This window comes from Carettochelys insculpta, chromosome 23 (assembly GCF_033958435.1).
Source record: "Carettochelys insculpta isolate YL-2023 chromosome 23, ASM3395843v1, whole genome shotgun sequence".
NCBI lineage: Eukaryota > Metazoa > Chordata > Testudines > Carettochelyidae > Carettochelys > Carettochelys insculpta.
The window spans coordinates 16719696-16745212 of NC_134159.1; the positions used below are offsets into that span (position 1 = coordinate 16719696).

At 44.6% G+C, this 25517-nt stretch overlaps 2 protein-coding genes across 4 annotated transcripts in view; one reads left to right on the forward strand and one right to left on the reverse strand.

Moving 5' to 3' along the window:
* SLC35E2B (solute carrier family 35 member E2B) overlaps window positions 1–2403 on the reverse strand; it is a 30041-nt gene extending 27638 nt beyond the window's left edge. The window contains exon 1 of one of the 2 annotated variants that reach the window (XM_074975709.1): window positions 2380–2403. The gene's annotated coding sequence lies outside the window, so the exon portion shown is untranslated. Of the gene's footprint in view, window positions 1–2254; window positions 2357–2379 lie in introns of those variants that run through there. The other variant, XM_074975706.1, reaches the window with a different exon arrangement.
* Window positions 2404–8434: 6031 nt separating this feature from the next.
* Window positions 8435–25517, forward strand: part of LOC142000988 (uncharacterized) — a 34505-nt gene continuing 17422 nt past the window's right edge. For both annotated transcript variants that reach the window (XM_074975761.1, XM_074975762.1), the window contains exons 1-4: window positions 8435–8541; window positions 9438–9534; window positions 13539–13692; window positions 22569–22714. In XM_074975761.1, the coding sequence (XP_074831862.1) occupies window positions 8522–8541; window positions 9438–9534; window positions 13539–13692; window positions 22569–22714 (417 nt within the window). In that variant the 5' untranslated portion in view covers window positions 8435–8521. The remainder of the gene's footprint in view (window positions 8542–9437; window positions 9535–13538; window positions 13693–22568; window positions 22715–25517) is intronic.

Genomic DNA, 25517 nt, shown 5'->3' on the forward strand with positions numbered 1-25517 from the left:
GTCCCCTTAGGCTGATAGAAAAATCCTACACCACTCCTTGCTCTGTGATGTGGATTATTCGTATCTCTGACCAACATAGGTGGGTCATTCTCACTTTTCAGCGCAGACCAGGCCTAACACCTGCTAGTGCACCGCAATTCTGGAGCATCTTTACTATTCCAGTTCAGACAATCCCAGATATAACAAGTATCAGAGGGGCAGCCAAGTTAGTCTGCATCTTCAAAAACAACAAGAAGTCCTGTGGCACCTTATAGACTAACATATTTTGGAGCATAAGCTTTGGTGGGCAAACACCCACATCATCAGATGCATGAATGGGGGGGGTGTTTTAGAGGAGGGGTTTCCTTTGAAACTCACACACACATGCATCTGATGAAGCAGGTCTTTGTCCACGAAAGCTTATGCTCCAAAATATCTGTTAGTCTATAAGGTGCCACAGGACTTCCAGATATAACAGTAATTCCATCTAAATCAATCCTGATCTACAATCAGTGCAAGGCCTCTCTACAGAACAACTGTAAATCATCCAGGATTTTAAGGCATAAAAATAAGAGCGGTAATTAAGAACTGACACTCTACGTGCAAAGTCCACTCTGAACAGAAATGTCAGGTAACTCAGCACACACATTTCATGCCACACTCCTGACACCCACATTTTTTGGATTGCAACAAAGTGCTCCATACTGGCAGAGCCCTGTATTCACACTGAGCCCTGGTTTGAATACATATCTTAGAATGATACCACTTCCTAGCACAGGGGTGGGCAATAAGCAGCCAGGGCCAAATATGGTTTGCCCTTGCATGCCACCAAATGCTTTGCTTACCTGAGCATCTGCTGGTGCAGCCCCTCACAGCTCCTGTTGAGCGCTGTTTGCTGTTCCCAGCCAATGGGAGCTGCAAAAATGGCTGGACTGGCCTGTACCCCTTCCCACATCTCCAATTAACCAGGAATGACAAACCACAGCCACCAGGAGCTGTGAGAGGCTGTACCTCTGGATGCTCAAGTAAACAGCAATAGGAGGCTCACCAGCGGCTAACCCTGGTGAACCACTTCCAGCCCATGGGACACGTAGTCCCCAGCAGTGTCTTAGAAGCTGAATTCCGAATAGCCTCATACAAGGAATTTTGCAGGTGGGAGAAGGGGAAATCTGACAACTATAAAGATTCATTCATTTTTTAAATCCCTTTATTGTTGCTACATAACTGCTTGGTTATGCTATGAAACAAGCCTTTGGCTATGTCTATACCAAACAGAGAAGTCGTCCGCTGATACACAGCTTCAGCTACGCTAACTGCATAACTGAAATCGACTTCTCAGTGGTCAACTTCAGTGTCTGTCTACATGGCAGAAGGTTGATGGGAGAATTTCTCCCATCAACAGTCCTTAATCCTCACTACTCACCACTCAACTTAGACCCTGGAAAGTGCCGTTTTGCACTTGCATGAAACAAAACCCCAGAAGATCAACCCTGAGGGGTCAATCTTTCACAGTATAGACATAGCCTGGGTTCTTTCAAATTATACAAATCGTCAGCCACAAAAGACTCACAATTACCACAGTAGTCCTTTCAAAAAAGAGGACACTCCTGAGCGGAAGTGTATCTGTGTCAGTATCAACCAACTCATGATGTATTAATGTACTATATATACTATCATACAGTAGTACAGTGTGAGCTGGTCGATACTGATATGCTCCCTCTCAGGGGTGTCCTCTCTTTTATATGGTAACCCTAAGAAAGTATTTTTAGTTATTTTACTGCAGAGGTCAGGAGAGTAAAGTCACCCAAAACTACCGACTCAGGAAGACACGCAACTCATGGGTCCAGAACCTCATAATCAAAGAAGATCAGACCCACACCTGCAGTGCCCCACTCCACACACCTAAAATAATTCTGTAAAGCAACACGGATGATATTATTCCCATTTTACTGAGAGGGAAACAGACAGATTTGCCTAAAGTCGGCGTGCAGCCGTCGGGATCACCCCCCCGAAGCGCTCAACTTCCAGACCAGAGAAGCCCAGATCACAGGTGCTGTGCCCAACAGGTGATAACACACGCTCCCGCTACCCCCAACAGATCCCCCCCATAAACCACCTACCCCCCCGCAGAGCCCCCCAATAACCGCCTGCCCCTCCCCCCGCAGAGCCCCCAATAACCGCCTGCTCCTCCCCCGCAGAGCCCCCCAATAACCGCCTGCCCCTCCCCCCGCAGAGCCCCCCAATAACCGCCCGTCGCTGCACGTGAGGGCCTCACCGCCAGATCTCAGCCCGGCCCGCCCCCGCCGTTGCCGCCCCCCGCCATCCCGCCGCAGGGCTCCTGAAGGGGGCGACGCCACCGCCCAGCTCCCACTGCCCGGGCCGAGCGCAGCCCCGCCCCACCCGCTGCCAGCCGGCCGGGCCAACCAGCCTCCGCCGCGGAGTTGGGAAGGGAGCGGGCGGCAGGCGGCCTATGCTCCGCCCCGCGCTCCCCTGGGCGGGGCAACACCCCTACCCGCCAGGCCCCGGGAGGCGTAACGGCCACCCAGCGCGGGTGCTGCGAGCCCCAGACACAGCCCGGAGGGGTAGGCCCCGTCCCCGCACCCCTTCCCTGAGGCCGGCAGCTCCGCGTCCCCGCAGGCCTGAGCTCTGCGCACCCTCATGAGGAATAACCCGCCCAACCCACACCGTCCCTGGGTCCTGGAGCCCAGCTCACCCCCAGGAGAGGTAACCCCCCATTCCTGGGGCCATGAGCCCCACGCATCCGGAGAGGGGTAACCCCCATCCCTGCAGCCTGGAGCCCTGCACACCGCCTAGGGGCCTCTGCCCCATGCATCTCTGGGAGGGGTGAACCCCTGTTCCCAGGAGCCTGAGCCCCATACACCCGCATCTTCAGGAGCCCTGACACCTGCACACACCCCGGGAGGGGTATCTCCCCAATCTTCTGTGAGGGTTGAGTACCCCCATAGCCCCTCAGTCATTGGGATGAGGGGGGCAGAGCCCTACATACCCTCCCAGAAAGAGTACCCTCCAAGTCCTTGTATGGTCCTGAGTGCCTTTTGCTTCTAGCATCTAGGGGCATGCCACTGGGTGCAGTTACACCCTCCCTTCAGATGTGGTCCCTTTCACAGACTGCCCCCCCCTCAAAGAGAAGCAATAAATAAATAAATAAATATGAATTTCTGGCACAGAGAAGAATGCTTTCCAAGAGAAAGCCAGTCTGTCAATATCCCAGGAAGTGATGGTGGACTCTAAGTCAGGGCAGGGGTACAGAGCCCCTAATGGGGTGAGCAAACAAAGCTTGGGAATCCTTCCTATTTAGGAATGCTAGTTGGGCAAAGCTGAGATTATATTCTTTCAGACACATTGCGACCTAATAATGTGATGTCCACAAAGATGTTGTGGGGTTACTTGGACTCTGGAGGTTCAGGATGGGACTATGAAAACCAGGCACATCTGCATGGGCAGCAACCTGTGAAATGATGACAAAACCTCACAAAACCCACCAACAAAACAAGCCTCCCTCTCCATCTTGGCGGCAGCTCAGCAGTGAGGTCAAGAAGTAATGAGCTTTGAGCCAAAATCCCCTCATATTGCTGGAGAGATTTCAGGGACAATTGCTATAGTTCTGGAGTTAAAAGCACATAGTGAATAAACCCAAACAAAAATGTAATGGATGAAATGAAGGAAACCCTGCAGTTATTTGTGTTAGTCCAAAACCCTATTAACTATGGATAAAATTTTCCCTTATCATTTTTTCCCCTATCTCTCTTATATATTCATCATGCCAGTTAATTTTCAGCACTATTTCAAGATCTGAAGAAGTGGGGCTGCCCCACAAAAGCTCATCACCTAATAAATTATTTTGTTAGTCTTCGAAGTGCTACATAACTGCTTTTCTGTTTTGTAAATCTACTCAGTTATAAGAGAGATCCAGAATAACTCCACTGAAATCAATCCGGTCCAGTCTCCTCATTATGATAGCTGTAGATTATATCAAAACAAAAAAGCAGTCAAGTAGAACTTTAAAAGCTAACAAAATACTTTATCAGGTGAGCTTTCGTGGGACAGACCCACTTCTTCAGACCATAGCCAGACCAGAACAGACTCAATATTTAAGGCACAGAGAACCAAAAATAGTAATCAAGATTGACAAATCAGAAAAAAAAATTATCAAGGTGAGCAAATTTGACACATTAACATGTGCTTTGAACTGGGATGCGAATTTTCTGGGTCATTATAGGGGCTCTTTGGCATACTTGGCTTAATCTAATTCTTGACACCCCCTCCCCCTGCTCCTTTACTCTCTGATTTGCTCACCTTGATAATTTTTTTTCTGATTTGTCAACCTTGATTACTATTTTCGATTCTCTATGCCTTAAATATTGAGTCTGTTCTGGTATGGCTATGATCTGAAGAAGTGGGTCTGTCCCATGAAAGCTCACCTAATAAATTATTTTGTTAGTCATTAAAGTGCTACTTAACTGCTTTTTTGTTTTGATAGTACATAGACTAGCATGGCTTTCTCTCTGTTGCAGATTATATATAAAGGTAACACTGCCCTCTGCTGCTGTATAGACTAGCACGGCTTACTCTGTTGCTGCTGTATATGTTTCAAACCTCCCCATGTTGAAATATATGAAGTTTAAACATCACTTCACCACTGCAAAAAAGGGACGTCACTATCTATCATAAACCCCCTGAGTCCAAAAGTAAATGAGAAAATTATGCATCAAAAGTAAGGTCTGAAAACTGTACACTTCAGCCTTTATTATCCAAACTGTCAATATCAGCAATGCCAAATTATTTGTAAGAGGGTCACATTCTGTCCAATCTATTACATTGTATCAGAGGGGTAGCCCTATTAGTCTGTATCAGCAAAAACAAGAAGTACTGTGGCACTTTATCAACTAAGATATTTTGGAGCATAAGCTTTCATAGGCAAAGATACGGTTCATCAAATAGTAATTACACTGATATACTTTCTAAAACTTGGTTTATCTAAATTATTCCTTGTTCTCCCTCACCCTGCAATAACTGACCTTCAAGTGATACTCCACAATATAAACCCACTAAGGCAGGTACCATGCATGAAATTGTGGACCCACTGAAGAAGTCGTGAACAAAACATTCTCATTTACTTCAACGAGGCCAGGATTTCACCCTATATTCTCTACAGTTGGGCAGCTACTGTGGATCCTTATAAATGTGCACTGACTTGGTTTCTTGTGGTTGTCAAAAATGTCAAGAATATCTTCTGTCACAATTGCAGTCAGGAAAGAATGTAATACTTTACATGTCTGAGTGGGCAAATAATCTATTCACATCTGCTCAATGCTGACCAACATCTGCAAAAGTGAAAACTAAAGGGTATTTCTATTTCAATTTGCATTTTGCATGTTTAACATGTCAATACGTACAATTTGTAGCATGCTTCAGAAAGCAATTGAGTAAAGCACTGAAAGTGAAAAACACAATCATGTGCATTTAATCTAAGTGCAAGTTGAACATCTGTAGTCCAGACTGCTGTCATCCACCAACATCTCTGGTCAAGTGTCCCCACAGGTACTCCCCGGCTGGAGTACTCAAGGGGAAAACCTAGGCCTGCACGCAACAACTCCTTCCCCAGCCTCCTACTTAGAGCTGCCAGAGCACCACAAATAGCCCATTTGCCACACTCAACCTCAAAGAGGGAGAGGGAGGATGCTCCACGTAAGAAGCAAGGTGCCTGAGGAGACCTGAAGGCAGCAACTGGGATCCAGTGTGCAGCCTGGCTGCTGTGAGGCTAGGGGCATTCCCACTGGGCTGTGCTCTGGGCCCCTGACTACAAGGTTCTGCAGCTACCTTATCTCCCACAGATCCCCTTGCCCGCCCCCACCCCTGTTTTGTCAATGCTGACCTCTCTGCTGAGCCTCTGGTCCAGCAAGTTCCCTGGTTTGGGGCTGGTCAGGTATCAGACCAGGGAGGTACGTCCTATATACGTACATTGGTGATTCTGGGAGAAAGAAATGCTCAACATACAATCGTCTAACAAATATTCTACAAAATGGGAAAAACAAATAGGAACTGCTAAAGTTCCTAGAACAACAAGGAGTCCTGTAGCACCTTAAAGACTAATGGATTTATTAGGGCATAAGCTTTCTTGGGTAAAACCCACTTCATCAGATGGAATGGAGTGGAAATACAAAGGCAAGTATATATATAAGAAAATAACTGCAAGAACAGTTACTATCCATTGTAAATTAGGGTGATCAGTCAGAGTGATTGTGGCCATTCAGTATAGTTGATGGGGAGATTTTGAATGTCTATCAAGAGGAAGTTGGCTCTGTAGAGTGTTAACCAGTTAAGATCCTTAGTGAGGTCTAATTATATAGTACTGAATTTGCAAATGAGCTCCAACTCAGTTGTTTCCCTTTGTAATTGAGATTTGAAAGTTTTTTGTTTTGTTTTGTTTTTTTGGAAAGAATATAAATCCTTTGCAGACTAACAAGGCTATCCCTTTGAGACTTATAATATGTCTAATCCATTCTGAGAATTAGAATTGGGAAGGCTACTAGACTCTTGGTAGTTTGTGAGTATGGAAAAGGGATAGTTGATGTATTGTCTGTTACTGGATAGATAATATGGTCAGGAGAAGAAGATTTAGATTAGAAATAAACAGCAATTACACTCAGACAAAACTGAAATATCTTATCAGAAATGAATACCTAGGTGCAAAACTCACTCAACTAGTTCTCTGAAGATTTACAGTTTGCTGGTCAGATTTTGGTCAAAACTATTTGATAAGGTTTATTAATGAAAAAAAAAGAAAGATAAGACCAAGATGGACTGATTTAAATTAGCAATTTTAATCACTAGTTAAATCAGAAAGCAGGAAATATTGATCTACCTGATATACTTAAGCTCATGGAGGACAGGTTTGTCAATGGGAATTAACCAGCATGGGCAGGGATGACACCCCAGCTGTCACTTGGATCACTTGATTGTGCTCTGTTCAAACATTCAAATGTTCTGTTCTGTTCATTCCCTTTGGAGTACCTGGTAATGTATAGGCCACTCTGGGAAGACAGACTACTGGGCTAGATGAACCATTGGCCTGACGTGTTCTTTTCAATTTTAACTGCGCTTTGCATTTGTACTTTTAGTTATTTTCCTAAAGATTGATTTTCATTGATTGGTTATTACTATTAAAACACCTGAGACTTTTTGCTGACCAGGATACACTATAGCTCTACACATTTATTTTAGCAATTATGGAGTATAGGTCATAAGGAGCATTTAAAGAATCCAGGTAATAAATATGTGTGATTAAAAATAGCAAAAACTGGCAACCTGGGCCATGAGGAAGGCTGAGACTGAAGGTCCACATTCTGGACTCCAACCTTGCTGAAGAAAAGATAAAAAAATTACTGAAAGAGGGATAGAACTGGTACCTTGGTAAAGGACTTTGGCTTCCCTGCTCTGCTGAAAGATGGAGCACTTCATAACACCTCTTTTCTCTCTATCTTCTATGAAAAGCTCAGAAGAGATGGTTTGAAATCTTCTTGATCTTAGTAGCACATCAGGAAGAATTGTAACCAGCTCCTTTCAGTTGAGTGGAATGACATAATTTAATAAACAGAAGTACTTAATAATACAGCTGCCCACAAGAGTAGAGATTACAGCAACGTACTCAGTTTGCTCATGTCTCTGAGTCTAGGCCAAAGCATGCTTCTACACCCTAACAAAGTCAGGCCTCCAGTTTTAATGTTCCAGTAGAATTAGGGCATGTTCAAAACTAGGCCAAAAATCCATTCAAGATATGCAAGTCCAGCTAAGACAATTATGTAGCTGGAATTGACATATTGTAGCTTGATTTTAATGGCCAGAAGGAGGTCAACAGGAGTTTCTCCCATCCACATCCTTTAGTAGAGCCCTGACAGTTAGTGCATCCCCCACTAGACGCACTAACTCAAACCCCAGAAGATCAACGCTGTATGAGTGGATCTTCGGATAAGTGTAGATGTACCCTGTATCAGAACCTCATGGGGAAGATACCTGCACGTAAACGCTTAATTATATTTTATGTACAGGTTCTGCTTCCAGAGCCCCCTCACCAGCTGCACAAGGAGGGGAAAGAGTCAGCACCCTGGGGCCCCTCTCCAGCTGTGGGGGTCAACTCCCCGGTTACCCCTCTCCAGCTGTTTGTGTGTGTGTCTTCAGCCCCCTCAAGGACCCCTACCCAGCTGCAGGATATCAGTCCCCAGGAGCCCCTCTCCAGCTGTGGGGGACGGGGTGGAATGGGTCAGCTCCCCAGAGCCCCCTCTCCAGCTCTATGCGTGTGCGTGCAGCCCCCAGGGCCCCCTACCCAGCTGCGGGAGAGAAGCGGAGGGTGGTGTGTGTAAAGTTCAGAGACAGCCCAGCTGAGGACGGGTGGGGGAAGTGACGTGCACGCGGTTGCCTAGCACCTCCTGGAAGTGCGTGACAGACCCGGATGTCGAGACCAACAGCTCCAGGCATGTAGTCTCCGTTACCGGCGCGAAGAGGGTGGTGCGTCGGCGCTGCCATGGAGCCGGTAGACAACAGGTAAGGGGAGGGGCGGAGTCTAGGCCTAGCGGGGACCCGTGGCCGGGGGAGGGGCGTCGGACTGTACCAAGTGCTGCCTGCACAGGGGTACCCCGCCCATCCCGTTGTTGTCTTCGGGGAAGTAGTTGTTCATATCTCCCTCCCTTTACCTGACTCTGGTTGGTACAGTCGAGGTAGGAACCCTCACTTCGGTCCGCACGTACCGGGGCAGCCTGGCCCTTACGCTGAGAGGGAGGGAGGGATGGAACAGCCTGCCCCTGCCCCTGCCCCTGCCCCTGCCCCTGCCCCACTCGTAGGGGGGGAGGGGGGAGATGAAATCATTGTGTCATCACTATGCAGACCCTGACACGTCACCGACTCACTGTCCTGGGAGCTCATACCACGTCAGTCCTTCATCACAGAGCCCCTGACGTCGTGCAACACTGACGTTGCCTCTACCTCAGACTCCTTGTCCTGTGACATCATTGCATCATCACGCAGCCTCATGACATCAGTGACAGGGTGTCCTTATGCTGCTGCGTCCCTTCAGCACACCGCCAGCCTTTCCCATAACACATCGCTAGTGTGCCATTGTTGTGCTATGCTGGAAAGTGCCATAGGATGTTGTGTATGGAAGGTGCTGTGACCTCACATACTACACAAAGAGGTCATGCTGTGCTGCATACGTGCAGGGGCATCCCCTTGCTAAAACTGGGCTGTCCTGGAAAAATTAGGAGATATGACAATTGCCTGTTTGTAGCCACATCTCTTAAATATGTATAGTGTGACAACATCATAAGGAGGATGGAAGCCTATGTTTACCAGCTGATTTGAGATGGTGGTTTTCTTATCTTTCCCTCCTGCAGAAAGGTATTAATAAAACATAACTTAGTTCTACTCTTTTTTTATTATTAAAGGGATCCTCTTTTTCCGCCACATAATGAAACTGCAGACCATCCATTGCCTAATTTAACACCAAGGCATCAAGAACTTATTCCTACTCCTTGTGGCCCTGTAAGTATTTGAACTATGTAATCTTGATCCAAAGTAGAAGTTATTCTGATAATTTTACAGCAGAAAAGAATCCATAACCCCACAAGTAAAAATCTATTCTAAACCACCTGTAATGTGTAATACTTTGGCTCTCCAAGAGGTCAAATGGGCTGGACATGTTAACTGCGTATTTAGCTCTTTTAAAGACTGTCATGCAGAAATAAATCATTGAAAGGATGAGAGAAAAAATGCAGACCTAAATGTTTTAGTGCCAGAAACTATCAGGTTACAATCACATTTTAAACACTATTGCCTTTCATATGTTACAAGAACATCTTAGATTATTAAAAAGGAAGTAATTTTTAATGCTCTGTAATAAAATAATTTAATCATGCCCTCTTTAATTTCTAATCCATTTCAGAGCTTACTTGTGCAACATTGGATTGCAAGCACAGTAAGAGAATGGATGTTTAAGACTTCTTCCTATTGGAATTTTGAAAGAAGCAAAAGCGGGAAAAATTAGAAAATGAACCAGATTTGACCTGAAATTGCTCCCTGGAAAAACAAAACAAAACAAAACAAAACTGAACAAAAAAACCCCCCAGAAAATGATAGCGCATGTTGAAAAAACCACATCCATGTTATCAGTCAATTCTTTTCGGGCCCTAAAATGAAGTAACAGAAATGCCACAGTCCAGTAGTTTGAACATCTTGAACTGTATTAATTATTCCTGCATAGCTTTTCTTATAAAAATCCAAAAGATGATGGATTACACAAATGGTTACTTTATATGTGGTCTCATTGGAAATTTTTAATTAAATACTTATGTACATAAGTGGCAGAGTATTTATGCTGAGGCTTTTGTATTTGCTGTTGCAGTGATAAACTGAAATCCATTATTAAATAGAAACCCATTATAAAACAAATTCCATTATTTATCACTAATGGATTTGTCTAGGTGGACATAAAAGCCCACAGCTGAGCTTGGGCTGGATCTGGTCCCAAACATCTTACAGGGTCCCAGATCCTGATTCCAAATGTCTATGCAGGATGTTTTCAGCCCCAGAATTCAAACCCTTTGACCCCAAATTACCTAACCTAGGCCAGCTGCAGGGTTTTTTTAATCCCATATTGACATACCCACCTTGGCCAATGTATAACCAGTATACATTTGTCTGTGCTTAATTTTAAGTATGTGCTAAAATCCCATTGATGTCAGTGGGATTTACACATCCTTAAATGCTTCCCTGATTAATAACAAGAAGTCCTGTGGCATGTTATAGACTAACAGATATTTTGGAGCATAAGCTTTCATGGGCAAAGACCCGCTTCGTCAGATACATGAGTTGCGGGGGAGGGCGGTTCCAGAGAAGGATTTAAAGAGGGAGTGTCAGTGAAGGGGAGGGCCAGAGCTGATCAGGTCTATTCAGTCAGGGTGGATGTGGCCCATTCACATCTCCACATTAGCAGCTGACAATGGGCCATATCCCCCATGTCTGAACTGACTTGATTTCTCCTCTCTTGATGTTCACAACTCCACATTAACTGCCGGTAATGGGCCACATCCACCCTGACTAAACAGACCTTGTCAGCTCTGGCCCTCCTGTTTACTGAGACTCCCTCTTTGAATCCTCCTCTGAAACCCCCCGACTCATGCATCTGACAAAGCAGGTCTTTGCCCACAAAAGCTTATGCTCCAAAATATGTTAGTCTATAAGATGCCACGGGATTTCTTGTTGACTCTGAAGATACAGACTAATTCAGCTACCTCTCTGATTCGTAATTAATGATGATTTTAAACTGGTGCTTTTGTGCTTTCCTGCATCTCAGGGTCTCTGTGAATAAAACCTGATATTTTAATGGGAAATATTATTGGTTTATACAATAGATATTGTACATAAGGCAGATACAGTAAATACTACAGTGCTACCATATGAAATAAACTGACATGTAATAATAACCTCTTATTATCGTCAGTAAGGAAAAGTTACAAAACAAAGCTGTGTCACACCAGTCATGTTCTGCTAAAGCATGACTCCATATGACTCTTCCACTCTATATGCTTGTTTATAAAGTTTGTTTCCTGTTGCCAGTGGCACAGAAAAAAGGAAGTGCATTCTCAATAGCTCAGAGGTCCATGGAGGCTGAACACACACACACAGCTGGGTCTGAGGTATTGGCTGCCCTGGGCAAAAGGGAAAATGTGACTCGTTCTCTGGACACTCCCGAGTAATCTGAAGGATTCTGTTAATTTTCTCACGAGTTCTATAGCTAAACATACTTTGTGTGTGTCAATAGGGAGAATATCACTCAATATGATTTACCAAGTGTATTTATACAGGTTAAACCCTTTGATTTTAGAGGGTTGAGGTTTACATATTCTGGCCTTTGGTTCAGGGCTACTGCTGAGAGCAGAATTTGGCCCCTGTTGATAAACTAGAAAGTTAATGATATAGGGATAGGAACTACTATGCAACAACTTGGCCATTTCTGCTCCTCCATAATTTTGGAGAAATTTCTTCCTTTCTGTGAATTTCCCTTCATGTTTGTAAGTAATGCCTGTGATTGCTGGGTCACGGAGATCCCCTTGAGACTGTCACATGACAGGCTGATCATAGTACTGAACCTGCCTACCTGCCCTCTGGGATACCCCACCACACCATCCTGCTGAGCCAGAAGCTCTGGTCTCCCCTAGCAAAAACACAGAGCTGAGGTAACAGCCCCTGGCAAAGTAACACAGACAGGGAGAACAGCTGGTAAAGTTTGCTCCCTTTGTGAATGAAAGATATACACAGCTACTGTTTCCCCCCACCTCCCACTGCAGATAACAATTATTCACACTGCTTTGATAACAAAAGTTACTTTATTAAGAATAAAAAGTAGGATTAAGTGATTTCAAATGATGACAGACAGATGCTGTTGAGGACCAGGATCCACTAAAAACACGGTCCCCAAATAAATTTGGGGGATGACAGTCAGATCAAATTAAGTTACTTAGGTAAAATAAAACAAAATATGCCAGCTGAGCCTAATATACCAAGGCCGTGTCTACACGTGCCCCAAACTTCAAAATGGCCATGCAAATGGCCATTTCGAAGTTTACTAATGAAATGCATTTACTAATGAAATGCATATTCAGCATATTCAGTGCTTCATTAGCATGCGGGCAGCAGCGGTGCTTCGAAATTGACGCATTTCAGCGCTTCATTAGTAAACTTCGAAATGGCCATTTACATGGCCATTTCGAAGTTTGGGGCACGTGTAGACATAGCCCAAGAGAAATTGTTACAAATCATAATTTCTCACCCTAGTTCTTGTATCAGGTAAAGTTTTCAGGCCGGAGGTGATCTTTTTTTCTGACCTGGGTCTGCTAGCTTCTGTCTGCCTCCTTAGAGTTCTTTTATTCCCAGGTTTTTTTATGTGTACTCTTGAGGCTTGGGAGCAGTCTATGACACCACATGAGACAATCATTTGCTTTCCATTTCTCAGATAGAATTTCCCCAGGGCAAGAAGTCTTTATTCCATTCCTTCCACCCCTGTGGAAAGATACAAAATTCAAGATGGATTGCAGCACCACATGGCATGGTCACATGTTTTTGTAGGACCAACCAAAGTTTAGGCTTACAGGGAAAACAAGACTGCTTATAGATCATTGCTTTGAGCCTTGTTCCTTAAGTACCAGTAATGTCTTTCACTAGAAGACCTAGATTAATAAACAGGTTTACACTTCATATTTATAACTTCATATACAAGAAAGAAACATGCCCACAAACAGAATATATACATTCAGCGAATTACAGGCTTTTCAATGAGAGGTTAAATGCTACATTTTGCATAAAACATATTCTAGTTATGCATTTTCATACTCAGAAACATACCCATAAAATCTGAGTGCACCATCACAGTGCCCTTTAGTTGGAGAAGTGTCATTTATGTAATTTAGTGTTGTAATGCATTTCTTAATGAGTCATGATGTTGTGACTTTAAAGAGATGTGGCTGAGTTTAAATATTTTCTCATTGCAGATAAAACCTTGGTCAGAGTTGTCATCTCCTGTCAAGATCTACTTCTGTGTAACTATCCTCTCCCTGTTGAGTGTAATAGGACTAACCATAGAGAACCTCATTCAACAGAATGATGAAGATTTCACCGTTTCTCTTATACAGTTAATTGGAATTGGTAAGAAATGACCAGTTCTGCACTTTAAAAATAGATGCACCAAATTAATAAATAGAGGACAATCAAATTTCCAATTGAGTTGTTGCTCATATAACAAGCAGTAGGGTCTCAACGTTCACAAACCTAAGGTTCGTGAACTCAACTATTCACAAGCAGCCACTTCCCCAGGGCTCCAGGGCTTGGAGCACCAGCTGCTGAGGCTTCCAGGGGGCCCCATGGAGGAGTGCTGGTGGTCGCCGCTTCCCCTGGGGCTTCAGCCAGGAGCACTCACAGCTGTGGCTTTTCCATGGCTCTGGGCAGAAGCACCAGCAGCTGCTGCTTCCTCTGGGGCTCCAGGCAGGAGCCCTGGCAGCCAGGCATCAGGCGGGAGCTGTTCATAAAATTCAGCATTCGCATGGGTTCTCAACACAGAACCTTCGCAAATGTTGAGACCCTAATGTACACGCAGACCATCATACCTGCAAGAGCAACATTATGCTTATTCGGGAGTGCACATGCTAGACACTTCTGTGGCAGTTTGTTTCTTGGTGTTATTTTAGAAGGAAGATTGGTAGTCGATTGAGTGCTGTGTAGAAAGCAGTTCTTCAAATAGCATAAAATAAATACTGTGGTTTTAGGATGTTGTGGCTTAGGACTGGTTTGCTGCTTCTGTTACTATTTGGTTTTAGTACAGTAGTTTCCCAGACCAAGTCCTCACCTGTCAGCAGCTCCTGTTTAAATGTCTTGTGCTTTAACCATCACAGAATCTGGGCAGCTTGAAGTGCACAGTACTGCTCGTCATCTGTCGTCTTCTCTGAGTGATATCTGTTTCACAAGTCTTTTTCCACTGCAGGAAAACAAGCAGAGTCATTTCAGTTCTCAAACATCAGCAAGTATAGACCCTGTCTTTGTGCCAAATTCATGAAACATCCTTGCTTCAGCAAATGTATTTTAGTGACGTTAAATGACCATCTCCTTTCAGGAGCCTTTTCATTTCAATTGGTGTCTTTTAGGAATCATGAAATCCATTGAGCCCTGTGATCACATCAGTAGAAACCAGACCTCACCTTTCAGGATCCTCTCTAATTGAACCAAAATAAAGCTTCATTCAAAAATAAATAAAATAGAGGTGCGTGAGGTGGCCGTGGCCTGGGATACTAGCTGGTTGCTAGCCCTGTCACATGGCTGCTAGCTGGACAGCGGAGTCTAGCAAGAATTGCTCATCTGTATGGGAATCACGCCTGGAAACTTGGTAGACTCTCTGCTGGATGTAAGCAATTGCTGCTAGCCAGCTTTGGTGTTGTCACCAGAACATAGTGAAGGCTGTTAATGATGTTCAATATTCTCTAATTAACATAAACATATAAATTAATTACTGAAGATTCTGCTCCAATTAACAGCTTTTCACACAAGAACCATCGGCACAAGATAGGGTTTGGGACAATAGTGCAGAGCAATGATCCAGACAAGCCAGGAGCCATACTTCATTAGTGACTAGAGTCAGAGTCTTCAGAGAAAGAAGAATGCCATAACATGCCAACCCAACTATGCAATGTTACAGGTGGGGATAGTGGGAGCATTCCTGACTGCAACATGTTTTACTCCTGTCCCCTGGAGTTGAGCTCAGACGACTAAGTTTTCTACTCTCCAGCCAGTAGGTGGAGACAGAAAACCTATCTGTGAATCTCTAACCACCCTGTTTACAAGAGAAAGAAGCCTATACAGTATACATGACCTACTAGGATTTTGACACTTTATTTAAAACTCAATTGTGGATCAGCCTAGTTGCAGTTTTAAACACATTAGCTGGTAATAGGTGACTGGGACAAGGTACCAAAGGTAGCAGGGAGACAGGACTGGGAGAGGTTGGAGGGGATGGGGCAGGAGAGGTCAAGCCTGGAGGGAAAGTACAGAAAAGTCTATCTTCAGGAGAGAATTCTTCCTTCCAGAGCCAGAAAGTAAGCCAAGATTCCTCAAGTCTCATTGTTCCTCAGCTGTTAGCAAATATCTGTAAAATCTACTGTCTAAATGTCTTTTTCCCCAAAAAAACAAGTCTCCTGCTTCTTTGATTTTTTTAAAAATAAAGATCAGAAATATTTTTTTCTCCCTGATTTTGCTGGAGGACCTCTTGGAAGGCACAGACCTGTCAACAGTGAGGTCTCACACTTCACCTTAATTGAATGGTGAGATCTCAAGTGTCTCAGCTCTCTAACAAAGATGTCTCTTCTCTCAAATGTGCATAAACCCTTTGGAATTTCTGTGTTAACAAACGTGTTTGAAAAGAATCTGATTAAAATCCCTTTCCCCTTAATTTGTCAGCTTTCAACTCTCATGGTAGTGTAGTTCCATTATTTTTGGCGTCATGATACTGCCTTCCACAGGAGACAAGAACTGAATTTCTAATATTAAAAAAAAATCAAGCAGAAATCATTTTTTTTTGACAAAAATGTTTCACATAAAGCAATGCATATGCAAAGTTCATGGGGACAATTTTTCATTTTGCACTTGCTGTTAGTGGCCTCATTTACCATTTGTAGAAGTGAAAGAGGAAGTCCAGTGTTCATTTCTTGGGGTGAGTGTGTTTAGGAATGAACAAGTGCTTATAAAAGAGAAGAATGTTTCCCATTCTCCCTTGTTCCAGTCTGGCTAGAAGATGATGCAAGGATGAATGGGGGCTGTTGACCAAAAGGTCAGTGTTCTTTGGCACATGTCACCACAATTAGCTTGCCTCTAGCTCATGTGGTAGACTGCTGGGCTTTAGACTTTATGGTTACAGGTTCAATCCCTGGTGCCAGCAACCAGGGGCTACGTCTACACGTGGAGCCTACATCGAAATAGCTTATTTCGATGTAGCAACATCGAAATAGGCTATTTCGATGAGTAACGTCTACACGTCCTCCAGGGCTGGCAACGTCGATGTTCAACTTCGACGTTGCGCGGCACCACATCGAAATAGGCGCTGCGAGGGAACGTCTACATGCCAAAGTAGCACACATCGAAATAAGGGTGCCAGGCACAGCTGCAGACAGGGTCACAGGGCGGACTCAACAGCAAGCCGCTCCCTTAAAGGGCCCCTCCCAGACACAGTTGCACTAAACAACACAAAATACACAGAGCTTACAACTGGTTGCAGACCCTGTGCCTGCAGCATGGATCCCCAGCTGCCGCCGCAGCAGCAGCCAAAAGCCCTGGGCTAAGGGCTGCTGCCCATGGTGACCATAGAGCCCCGCAGGGGCTCGAGAGAGAGCGTCTCTCAACCCCTCAGCTGATGGCCGCCATGGCGGACCCCACTATTTCGAAGTTGCGGGACGCGCAACGACTACACGGTCCCTACTTTGACATTGAATGTCGAAGTAGGGCGCTATTCCTATCCCCTCATGGGGTTAGCGACTTTGACGTCTCGCCGCCTAACGTCGAAGTTAACTTTGAAATAGTGCCCGGCGCGTGTAGCCGTGACGGGCACTATTTCGAAGTTAGTGCCGCTACTTCGAAGTAGCGTGCACATGTAGACACGGCTAGGGTGTGTTGGTGTTACATATTGTTCCACCCTCAAGTATCTGCCCTAGGGTGGTTCTTACCTTAGGAATGTTTTCAGTGTTTGATTGCAGTAAAACTGTTTTTTCAATCGTGGGCAGGGCACAATGAATTTACCATGAGGACCTCAGGACTCAATGTGAAGTAAAATATCCCTGCATTCTTGCTGCTTTCTGAGAAGCAGGAGCGAGCACTTTTCCAGTGGTAGATGCAGCAGCCAGCATACAAGGGGAAGCCTGGGGAGAAGCACTGGAGAGAGAGCCCGGCTTCACTGTGCTTGTTACTGCTCCATGCCCCTCAACACTTTACACCCCACCCAGCACATGCCCTAGATCATTGGTTCCCAAACTTTTTGGCATCATGCCCCCCTTTTGATTTTTGAGAAACCCTCACGCTCCCCCCACCTCTTCTTTAGCATCATCCAATCCCCCATTTAACAAAAAATTCAATTTGTAATTTAAAATAGAGACAAAAACTTGATATAAAAATTTTATTTAAAATTAAAAATAAGTACAAATAGTTTCTCTTGGCCCCTTGTGGGTGTCTGGTGCAGCCCCAGCTGCCCACCTGCCTGAGCCCTGTGCTACTAGAGCCATCTGTTCGAGCTGACTGAACCCCACACTGCCAGAGGCAGCCACCTGCCTGCCCAATAGCCACTAGGTCCAGCCACCTGCCAACCACCAGGGTCAGCCGCCCACATACCAGGCACCCCAGCTGCCCACTTGAGCCCCACACTGCCAGGGCCAGCTGCCAGCCTGAGCTGCCCAAACCCCACACTGCTGGGGCCAGCTGCCCACCTGCCAGCCCATGCCCCTCCCCTCCCCCAAAGCCAGGCACCCCCAGTCCCCCACTCTCACCCCATCTCCCTCCCTGAAACCAGGCACCCCCAGCCCCCCCCATCTAACCCCATCCTTCTCCTCCCCTCCCCAACCTGCACTCACACAGCTCCACGTGGGTCTTCGCTGGCTGCCTGCTTTTATAGCAGCTGTGCTGGGTTGCCCACATAAAATGGCAGGGGCTAAGAGCCAGAAGCAAAGGCTGGCTTTTTCTTCTGGTGGGGAAAATTGCCTTGTGCCTCCCCCTCCCGCCCCCCCACAAAGAATTTCTTCACACACACCCCAGCGGGGCACCCTCCCCAGTTTGGGAAACCATGCTCTAGATGCTCGGGCAATGGCATCAGGCAATAGTGTGAGGAGTTGGGGGGGGGGGTTCTGCTGAGCACTAGGATTCTCAGGAGATCAAGATTGTACTTGAAAGGGGAAGAAAGGACTTAATTCCCCAGAAACAATATTGGTTTTTATGGTGTACGTGGGAGACTCCAAATACACACTCCTACTGTAGCTTATGGAACCGTTCCCTGTCCTCAGTGACCCTGGAAAAAGGGGGTCACTTACACGCCCTGTAGCTGCCGAATGGTCATGGAATGCATATTTGGTAGACTGAAAGCTTGGCTATCACTGCCCATACATCCCTTTGGATGTCAGTGTGGCAAACATCACGGAGTACAGGTTGAACCTCTCTAGTCTGGCACTCTCTCGTCTGACAACATACATGGTCAGGCATGATTTTAGTCAGCCAGACGACCACTTATGAGAGTGGCCAAGTTTTTCATGGTCCCATAAAGTTTGTTTCCAGCCACCAGTACTGGTTCTCAGTGGTCCGTACTGTTATTTAGCTTTAATTTACCCCAAATGTCTTCTAAAAGCAGTGGAAGTGTTGGTAATGCTGCTAGACAATATTGACCTCCCATGGCATGGAAAATTCTCTCGTTCGGCATGGGTCATGTCCCGAGGGTGCCGGACTAGAGCGGTTCACCCTGTGGGACCTTGGAGATACAAACACCTCAGGAAGGGAAGTAGATTGTAACTCTGAAATGTTTTAATTTTAAACAAAATATTGTGGTTGATTCTTCTAAAGTTTATAGCTGAACATTGACATAATACAGCTTTGAAATGTCATGCAGAAGACAAATGCTGCTTTTAACCATCTTAATTTAAATGAAACAAAGCACAGAACTAGTTTCCTTATTTTGTTATTTTTTAAAGCTTTCCCTTTATTTCTTAGTTGTTTACATTTAACAGAGTACAGTGCTGTATTTCCCTTTATGTTGTGTGTGATCTCTGCAGCTGTCTGAGTGATATGCATACTTCAGGTTCCAACTGAGGTGTGTGGTTGACTAGCCAGTTCATAACACTGATGGTCTTAACTCTGAGATTCTACCATACATATAATCACTGCCTGTTGTGAAAAGGGGAGTGATTCTATCCTGACTGGGCTCAGAATATTTCTGGCTTACTTATCACAGGCAGCCAGATCCCAGCAGCATGTACATTGGCTCTGGTTCCCAGCAGGGAAGGGAAATCAGAGGTGCCCCCACTTTTTCAGAAGGCATGGAGGCATCTGCCTGTGTCCCTGAGAAGAGAGACCTTCACACCATGTGCAGCTGTTGGAAAAGCTTGTGGAGCTACCTAGCACTGGGAGGATTTTGTTCTCCCTAGTGGAAGGCCATTAGCTATTCATTCCTGTGACAATTCACACATTACAAACATTAAACTCCTTGGACACTCAGTAATGGATTTGAAAGTAGCCATTCTTCTACAAAAGAATTTTATCACCCCATTACAGAGGGAGACATCTGAATTGGAATTCATTTACAAATTTGGCACCATTAACCTAGGCTTGACTAAAGATCTTAACTGACCATCACATTACAAGAGCAATTTTCCTGCCTTTGCGATTTGCACTCCTGCATCACATGCCATGAATGAAACACAGTGTCTATGTCTACACTAGCAAAAAACTTCAAAATGGCCATGCAAATGGCCATTTCGAAGTTTACTAAGGAAGCGCTGAAATACATATTCAGCGCCTCATTAGCATGTGGGTGGCTGCGGCACTTCGAAATTGACGTGGCTCGCCGCCGCATGGCTCATCCAGACAGGGCTCCTTTTCGAAAGGACCCCAGCTATTTCGAAGTCCCGTTATTCCTATCTGCTCAGATGAATAAGGGGATTTCGAAGTAGGCAGGGTCCTTTCAAAAAAGAGCCCCGTCTGGACGAGCCGCACGGTGGCAAGCCGCATCAATTTCGAAGTGCCGTGGCCACCCGCATGCTAATGAGGCGCTGAATATGTATTTCAGCGCTTCATTAGTAAACTTCGAAATGGCCATTTGCATGGCCATTTCGAAGTTTTTGGCTAGTGTAGACACAACCAGTCAGCTTAAGTTGCTTCATTAATTTATGACAAGTAACTTCCTTCTTTTTCTGCTACACATACCCGTGATTCTGTTATTTCCACCCATCTGATGAAGTGGGTTTTATCCATGAAAGCCCATGACCTAATGCCTTTGTTACTCTCTAAGGTGCCACAGGATTGCTTGTTGTTTTTGACATTGCAGACAGTTATAACAGGGCATCCCCACTGGGCTAACATTTTAGGGTTGGGTTTGTGCTGTGGAATAAGGTCAATGCAAATCTTTTGTTTTCACTAGGCACTCTTGCTTACAGATCTCTCTTTCAGGAAGTTCTCTCTCTCTCAAAGACTTATTCAGCCTTTGCTTTTGAGGTGGGGCAGAAGGCCATTCTTTTTAATTGTTTATTGTCAGCATCTGCACTTAGCAGCTAGATAAGAACATTAAACTCCACTGCAGTTCATACCTGTCAAGGTTTGGGGCTGTGGACATCTAATCACAGGATAATGGCTGTCATGGCCGGCTTTGTTAGTGCAGGTTGAACTTCTCTCATCCTGCACCCTCAGGACCTGATTGGTGCCGCGTGACAGAATTTGCCAGACCAAAGAGGTCAATATTGTCTATCACATTACCAACACTTCCACTGCTTACTGGGCTCAGCAGCTTCTTCTACACTTGCCCCGTCCTGTTGAAGGCAGCATGGTAATGAGGCAGTTCAAAGCAGGCTTATGAGGCACTAACATGCATATTCAGCACCTCATTAGCATAACGGCAGCCATGCAAATTTCCAAGTGCAGACTTTGACATGGAGACTGGCCATGTAGATGTGGGCAGCTTCAAAATAAGCACCCCACTTCAACGTTCCCTTCCTCCCAACAGGAGGGTGTGAGTTTAGAAGCAGTCTTAAGACATTTAGGGGTAAATTAAAGCTAAATAACAGCCTAGAACAAATAGTCAGGACTGGTGGCTGTAAACAAACTTTATAGAACCTTAGGAAATTTGGCCACACCCATGATAAGTGGTTGTCTGGCTGACTAAAATCATGCTGGATTATGGACATTGCTCAACGAGAGTTCTGGGTTACAGAGGTTCCACCTGTAGAACCATGTTTCATTTTTCTGCATGTGAACTAAATCATAAAGACCTTTATATACCCATTTTCTGTGTGGGAGAATTCTGCTGCAGAAGCGGGAACAGAGAGAGGTAAAGAACTACTGAAACTTGCAACCAGATACACATACCTTATGCCAGCTACACTACAGATTGGCACAGGTACAGGGCCATGCTTATCCACACCCCTCAGGTATAAGTAGGATTGGCAATTTTGGTTGGATGTATTCTTGGAGGTTTCATCACGTGACAGTCTTTAAATAAAGCTTAATCTTTGACTCCTGGAGACCCTAGCACAATCCTGAAAGCTGGCAACCATAGGTGTAAGGTAGTTTATTAGTCCTTTACTTGCTTTCAGACACTTGATTTAGGTGTGACCAGTAGGGGGCTTATACACAGTCATGCACCTGGACTTATGTACAGTTGCTAAGATAGATATGCACCAATGTTTTAACCCAGCAGAGACTGTTGTCAAATCCATTTGGCTGCTTTCAGCAACAATCCATCAGTACTGCTTTAGAGCTATTCCGTTGAGCAATGCTGTCGACATACAAGCGTGTATGGGTGTGTGTGGTTAATTCCTTGCCAGCCATAGAATTACAGACCTCAGTTCTTTTCATTAGGAAGGTTAATTGATTTTGCTGGTTTTCTTCAAACAAAAAAAAAATCAAATACTAATTAATAGAAGCTGCTAATTGTTTTGCGGAGTTGGTAGGGTAGTACTTTAAAGAAGTATGAAAGGCAAGCCAAAAAATGGATCTTGCATGTTGCATGTTAAACACATTGTGTCATTTGCATACGGTGTCAAGACCTGTGTTGATGTCAAGACTGTGCTGAGTGCTTAGGAAGCTACACAGGAGAGATTCAAATGCCACCCAGCTGATTTGCCAAGCACCCACCACACCCACAGCTGGCAGCATGTGTTTCTAATGGAGGTGTACATCTGCAAATAAACTTTATTTTGCACATGGATGGAAAAAATTAAATGGAGCACTTGTCAAGACTATATGCCCCCCTGTATTCTCAGTCCAGGTGGTTACTGACCTGTTTTTCTCCTTCTCAGTATTCTGCGTGTACTATGTGACCAGAGGGATCCTGCAAGAGAATCGCCTGGAGCTCATTGTATTTGTCCTGTCCATCTTGCTGGTGATGTTTCGATCCATTGTCAACTTCACAGTTCTCCCTGCTGAACAAAAGCCAAACCTCCTGGTCAGTTTCATTCATAATAGCATTATATCGGAGATGCATGCCCTGGTCAATTTCATTCTCTTTGCTTTTCTCTAAATACTGATTTTAAAGAACTGAGGGAAGGTAGAGCATCCTGCAAGTCTGGTAAGCCATCTGGCATGGGGATAGTCAGGCATCTTATTCCATATATTTACAGAAGATATGTAACTTTGATTATCTGAGCTGCCAAATTTCTCTCTAAGTACTTCTGTGGCTCTCATCATGGGATTACAGAACAAACATCAATGGATTTTACCTTAACACTCCCTCCAGGGATGTCATTAGGATTTCTGAGGCCCCATGCACTGCACTTGAACCTCCTTAATCTGAGTGTCTGTGATATGAGAAAACCCAAGGTTTGGCCCTGTGCATGGGTGGGGTGTGAGCTCCAGCTCCCTGCCGCAGGGGGGAGCCCGAAGCCTCACAGACCAGTTCTAGGCATGGATTCTGTCTGGCAGAGGGAAGAGGAAGCAGCTGTGCATGTTGCCATTGCCCTTTCTTCTCCAGCTGGAGGAACAGCAGCGCAGCAAATACTTGTCTGGAGGCTTCCCATCCCCCTGCCCCATTCCAATTGGCTGGGAATCGTAGTCAATGGGAGCAGCAGGAAACTCAGAGCCACATGAGTCTCTGGGAGTGGGGTGTCAGGCAAGTGCCTCACCCACATCTCCCTCAAGCATAGACCCCCAACTCCAACCCCTAGCATGCTCCGAAAATTTCCCTCCCTTCCTCCCAGACCCCTTTCTCCCAGTTCCCACCCATTCCTGCTAGAGCACAAAGTGGAGTGAGGTAAGCATCTCTCTTTTTTTTTTTTTGCTTCAGGAGACACACCAGAGAGGGAGGGAGGGAGGGTTTTATCTCTCCTCACTTGGGGGCTAAGTTAGGTTTGTTTGTGTTGTTGTTTGGCTTCATACTTTTGTGTGGCCTCCATCAATTTTTCTCTGGGTCTGTGGCGCCCCAACACCAAAAACTCTTCTGCAGCCCTGACATACAGCATTATTACTTCTGTAGCATTTCAACATTGTGTAATATACCCTCATCATAGCCATTAAACATCAAGTTAAACCCCACAGTGAGGGTGGAGCAGCAAAGCGACGTCACAAAACTCTCACAATACAGGAGAAGGTGGATTTACTTAAGAAGCTGGATGCTGGTGCATCAGTGAGGAGCTTGTGTGAGTTTATGGTGTCGGATCATCTACCGTTTACAATATCAAAAAGCAAAAAGAGCAACTGTGCAAATGTTATGTGGGAAGTGGATCAAGAAAAGGCATGGAAAACCATAGAACGTGAAAGAAGGGAAGAGTGTTGATCTCAATACAGCGTTAATTCAGTGGTTTCGGCTAAGGCAAAGTGAAGGACTTAGCATCTTGGGTCCAATGCTTATGGAACAGGCAAAAATATTCCAAACACAACTTCAACTTCCCTTTGAATGTGAATATTCTCAAGGGTGGCTTCACAAATTCCAAAAAAAAGGCATGGTATCACTCTGAACAGTGGGGCTGGTGAAAGACTTTCTGCTGATCAAGAAGTAGCCAAAATGTTTATTAAAGAATTTTCAAAGTTAGTGGTAAATGAAAAACTAAGTCCAGAACAAGTATACAATGCAGATGAAACAGCATTGTATTGGAGATGCATGCCCAAGGAAACATTGGCTACTGAAGACGATGCTCATAGTGGCATATAGAAATCAAAGAAGCGAGTTATTGTGTTAGGTTGTTCGAATGCAGCTGGAACATATAAGACAAAGTTGCCGGTGATTGGAAGAAGCTTGTGTTCAAGAACATTCAGTGGCATTAAAGTGTTTCCTGTGGAATACCAAGCCAACAAAAATGGCTGTATCACTGCACAGATATTAACAGATTGGTTCCAAAAGACTTTTGTGCCACAAGCTTGTCAACATTGCAATAGTCTAGGGATAGAACAAATTGCAAGATTTTACTTCTTTTGGACAATTGTTCAGCCTACCACAAAACAGACATTTTAGTGAAAGATAACATCTTTGTGCTTTTCCTACCTTCTGACTGTGTTTCAGTACTTCAGCCCCAGGATCAAGGTACATTACACTCCCTGAAGTGCCGATGTAGGTCTGAGTGTTTGCATACATTCTTGAGTGATATAAGCAGTAAGAAATCAGTGATTAAAATTCACAAGGAATATAATTTGAAGGATGTCATCTGAGGACTTGCACGTGCTTGGGACAGCATTCCAAGATTAATTTTGAAGAAGGCATGGTATAAACTTTGGCCAGAATTAGTGTTTGAAGATGAACATAGCAGTGAAATAGACTTCACAGGGTTCGGTGTCTCACATGAGAAGCAGCTGGTGAACGAGCTGGTTGAATATATATTAGAAACATTTCCAAACCTGACTTAAAAGAATTACATGCGGAAAATATTGAGCAGTGGCTTGATGTAGACAAAGATGCTCTCATTGTCCATCAGTTTATTGATGAGCAAATTTTGGAAATGAAAAATAAGGATAAAGATGAAAACGACAGCGAAAATGAAGATGACCACATAATGGCCAAAGAAAGAATTTCGCTTGATGAATGCATCAAACTTACAACTCGCCTACTTGCTGGCCTTGAGCAATATAAATTCATAAGTGAACAGCAGATTATGAATATTTAGATGATTCAAAATCAGCTAATTTGTGAAAAACCAAAATATACGAAAAAGGCACAGTTGATGGAAGTGTTTAAGAATGTAAGTGAAACACGTGACATGACGAATATTCCAAAAGCTTCATCCTCAGCTGTCGATGATGAAATACCTAGCACAAGTTCT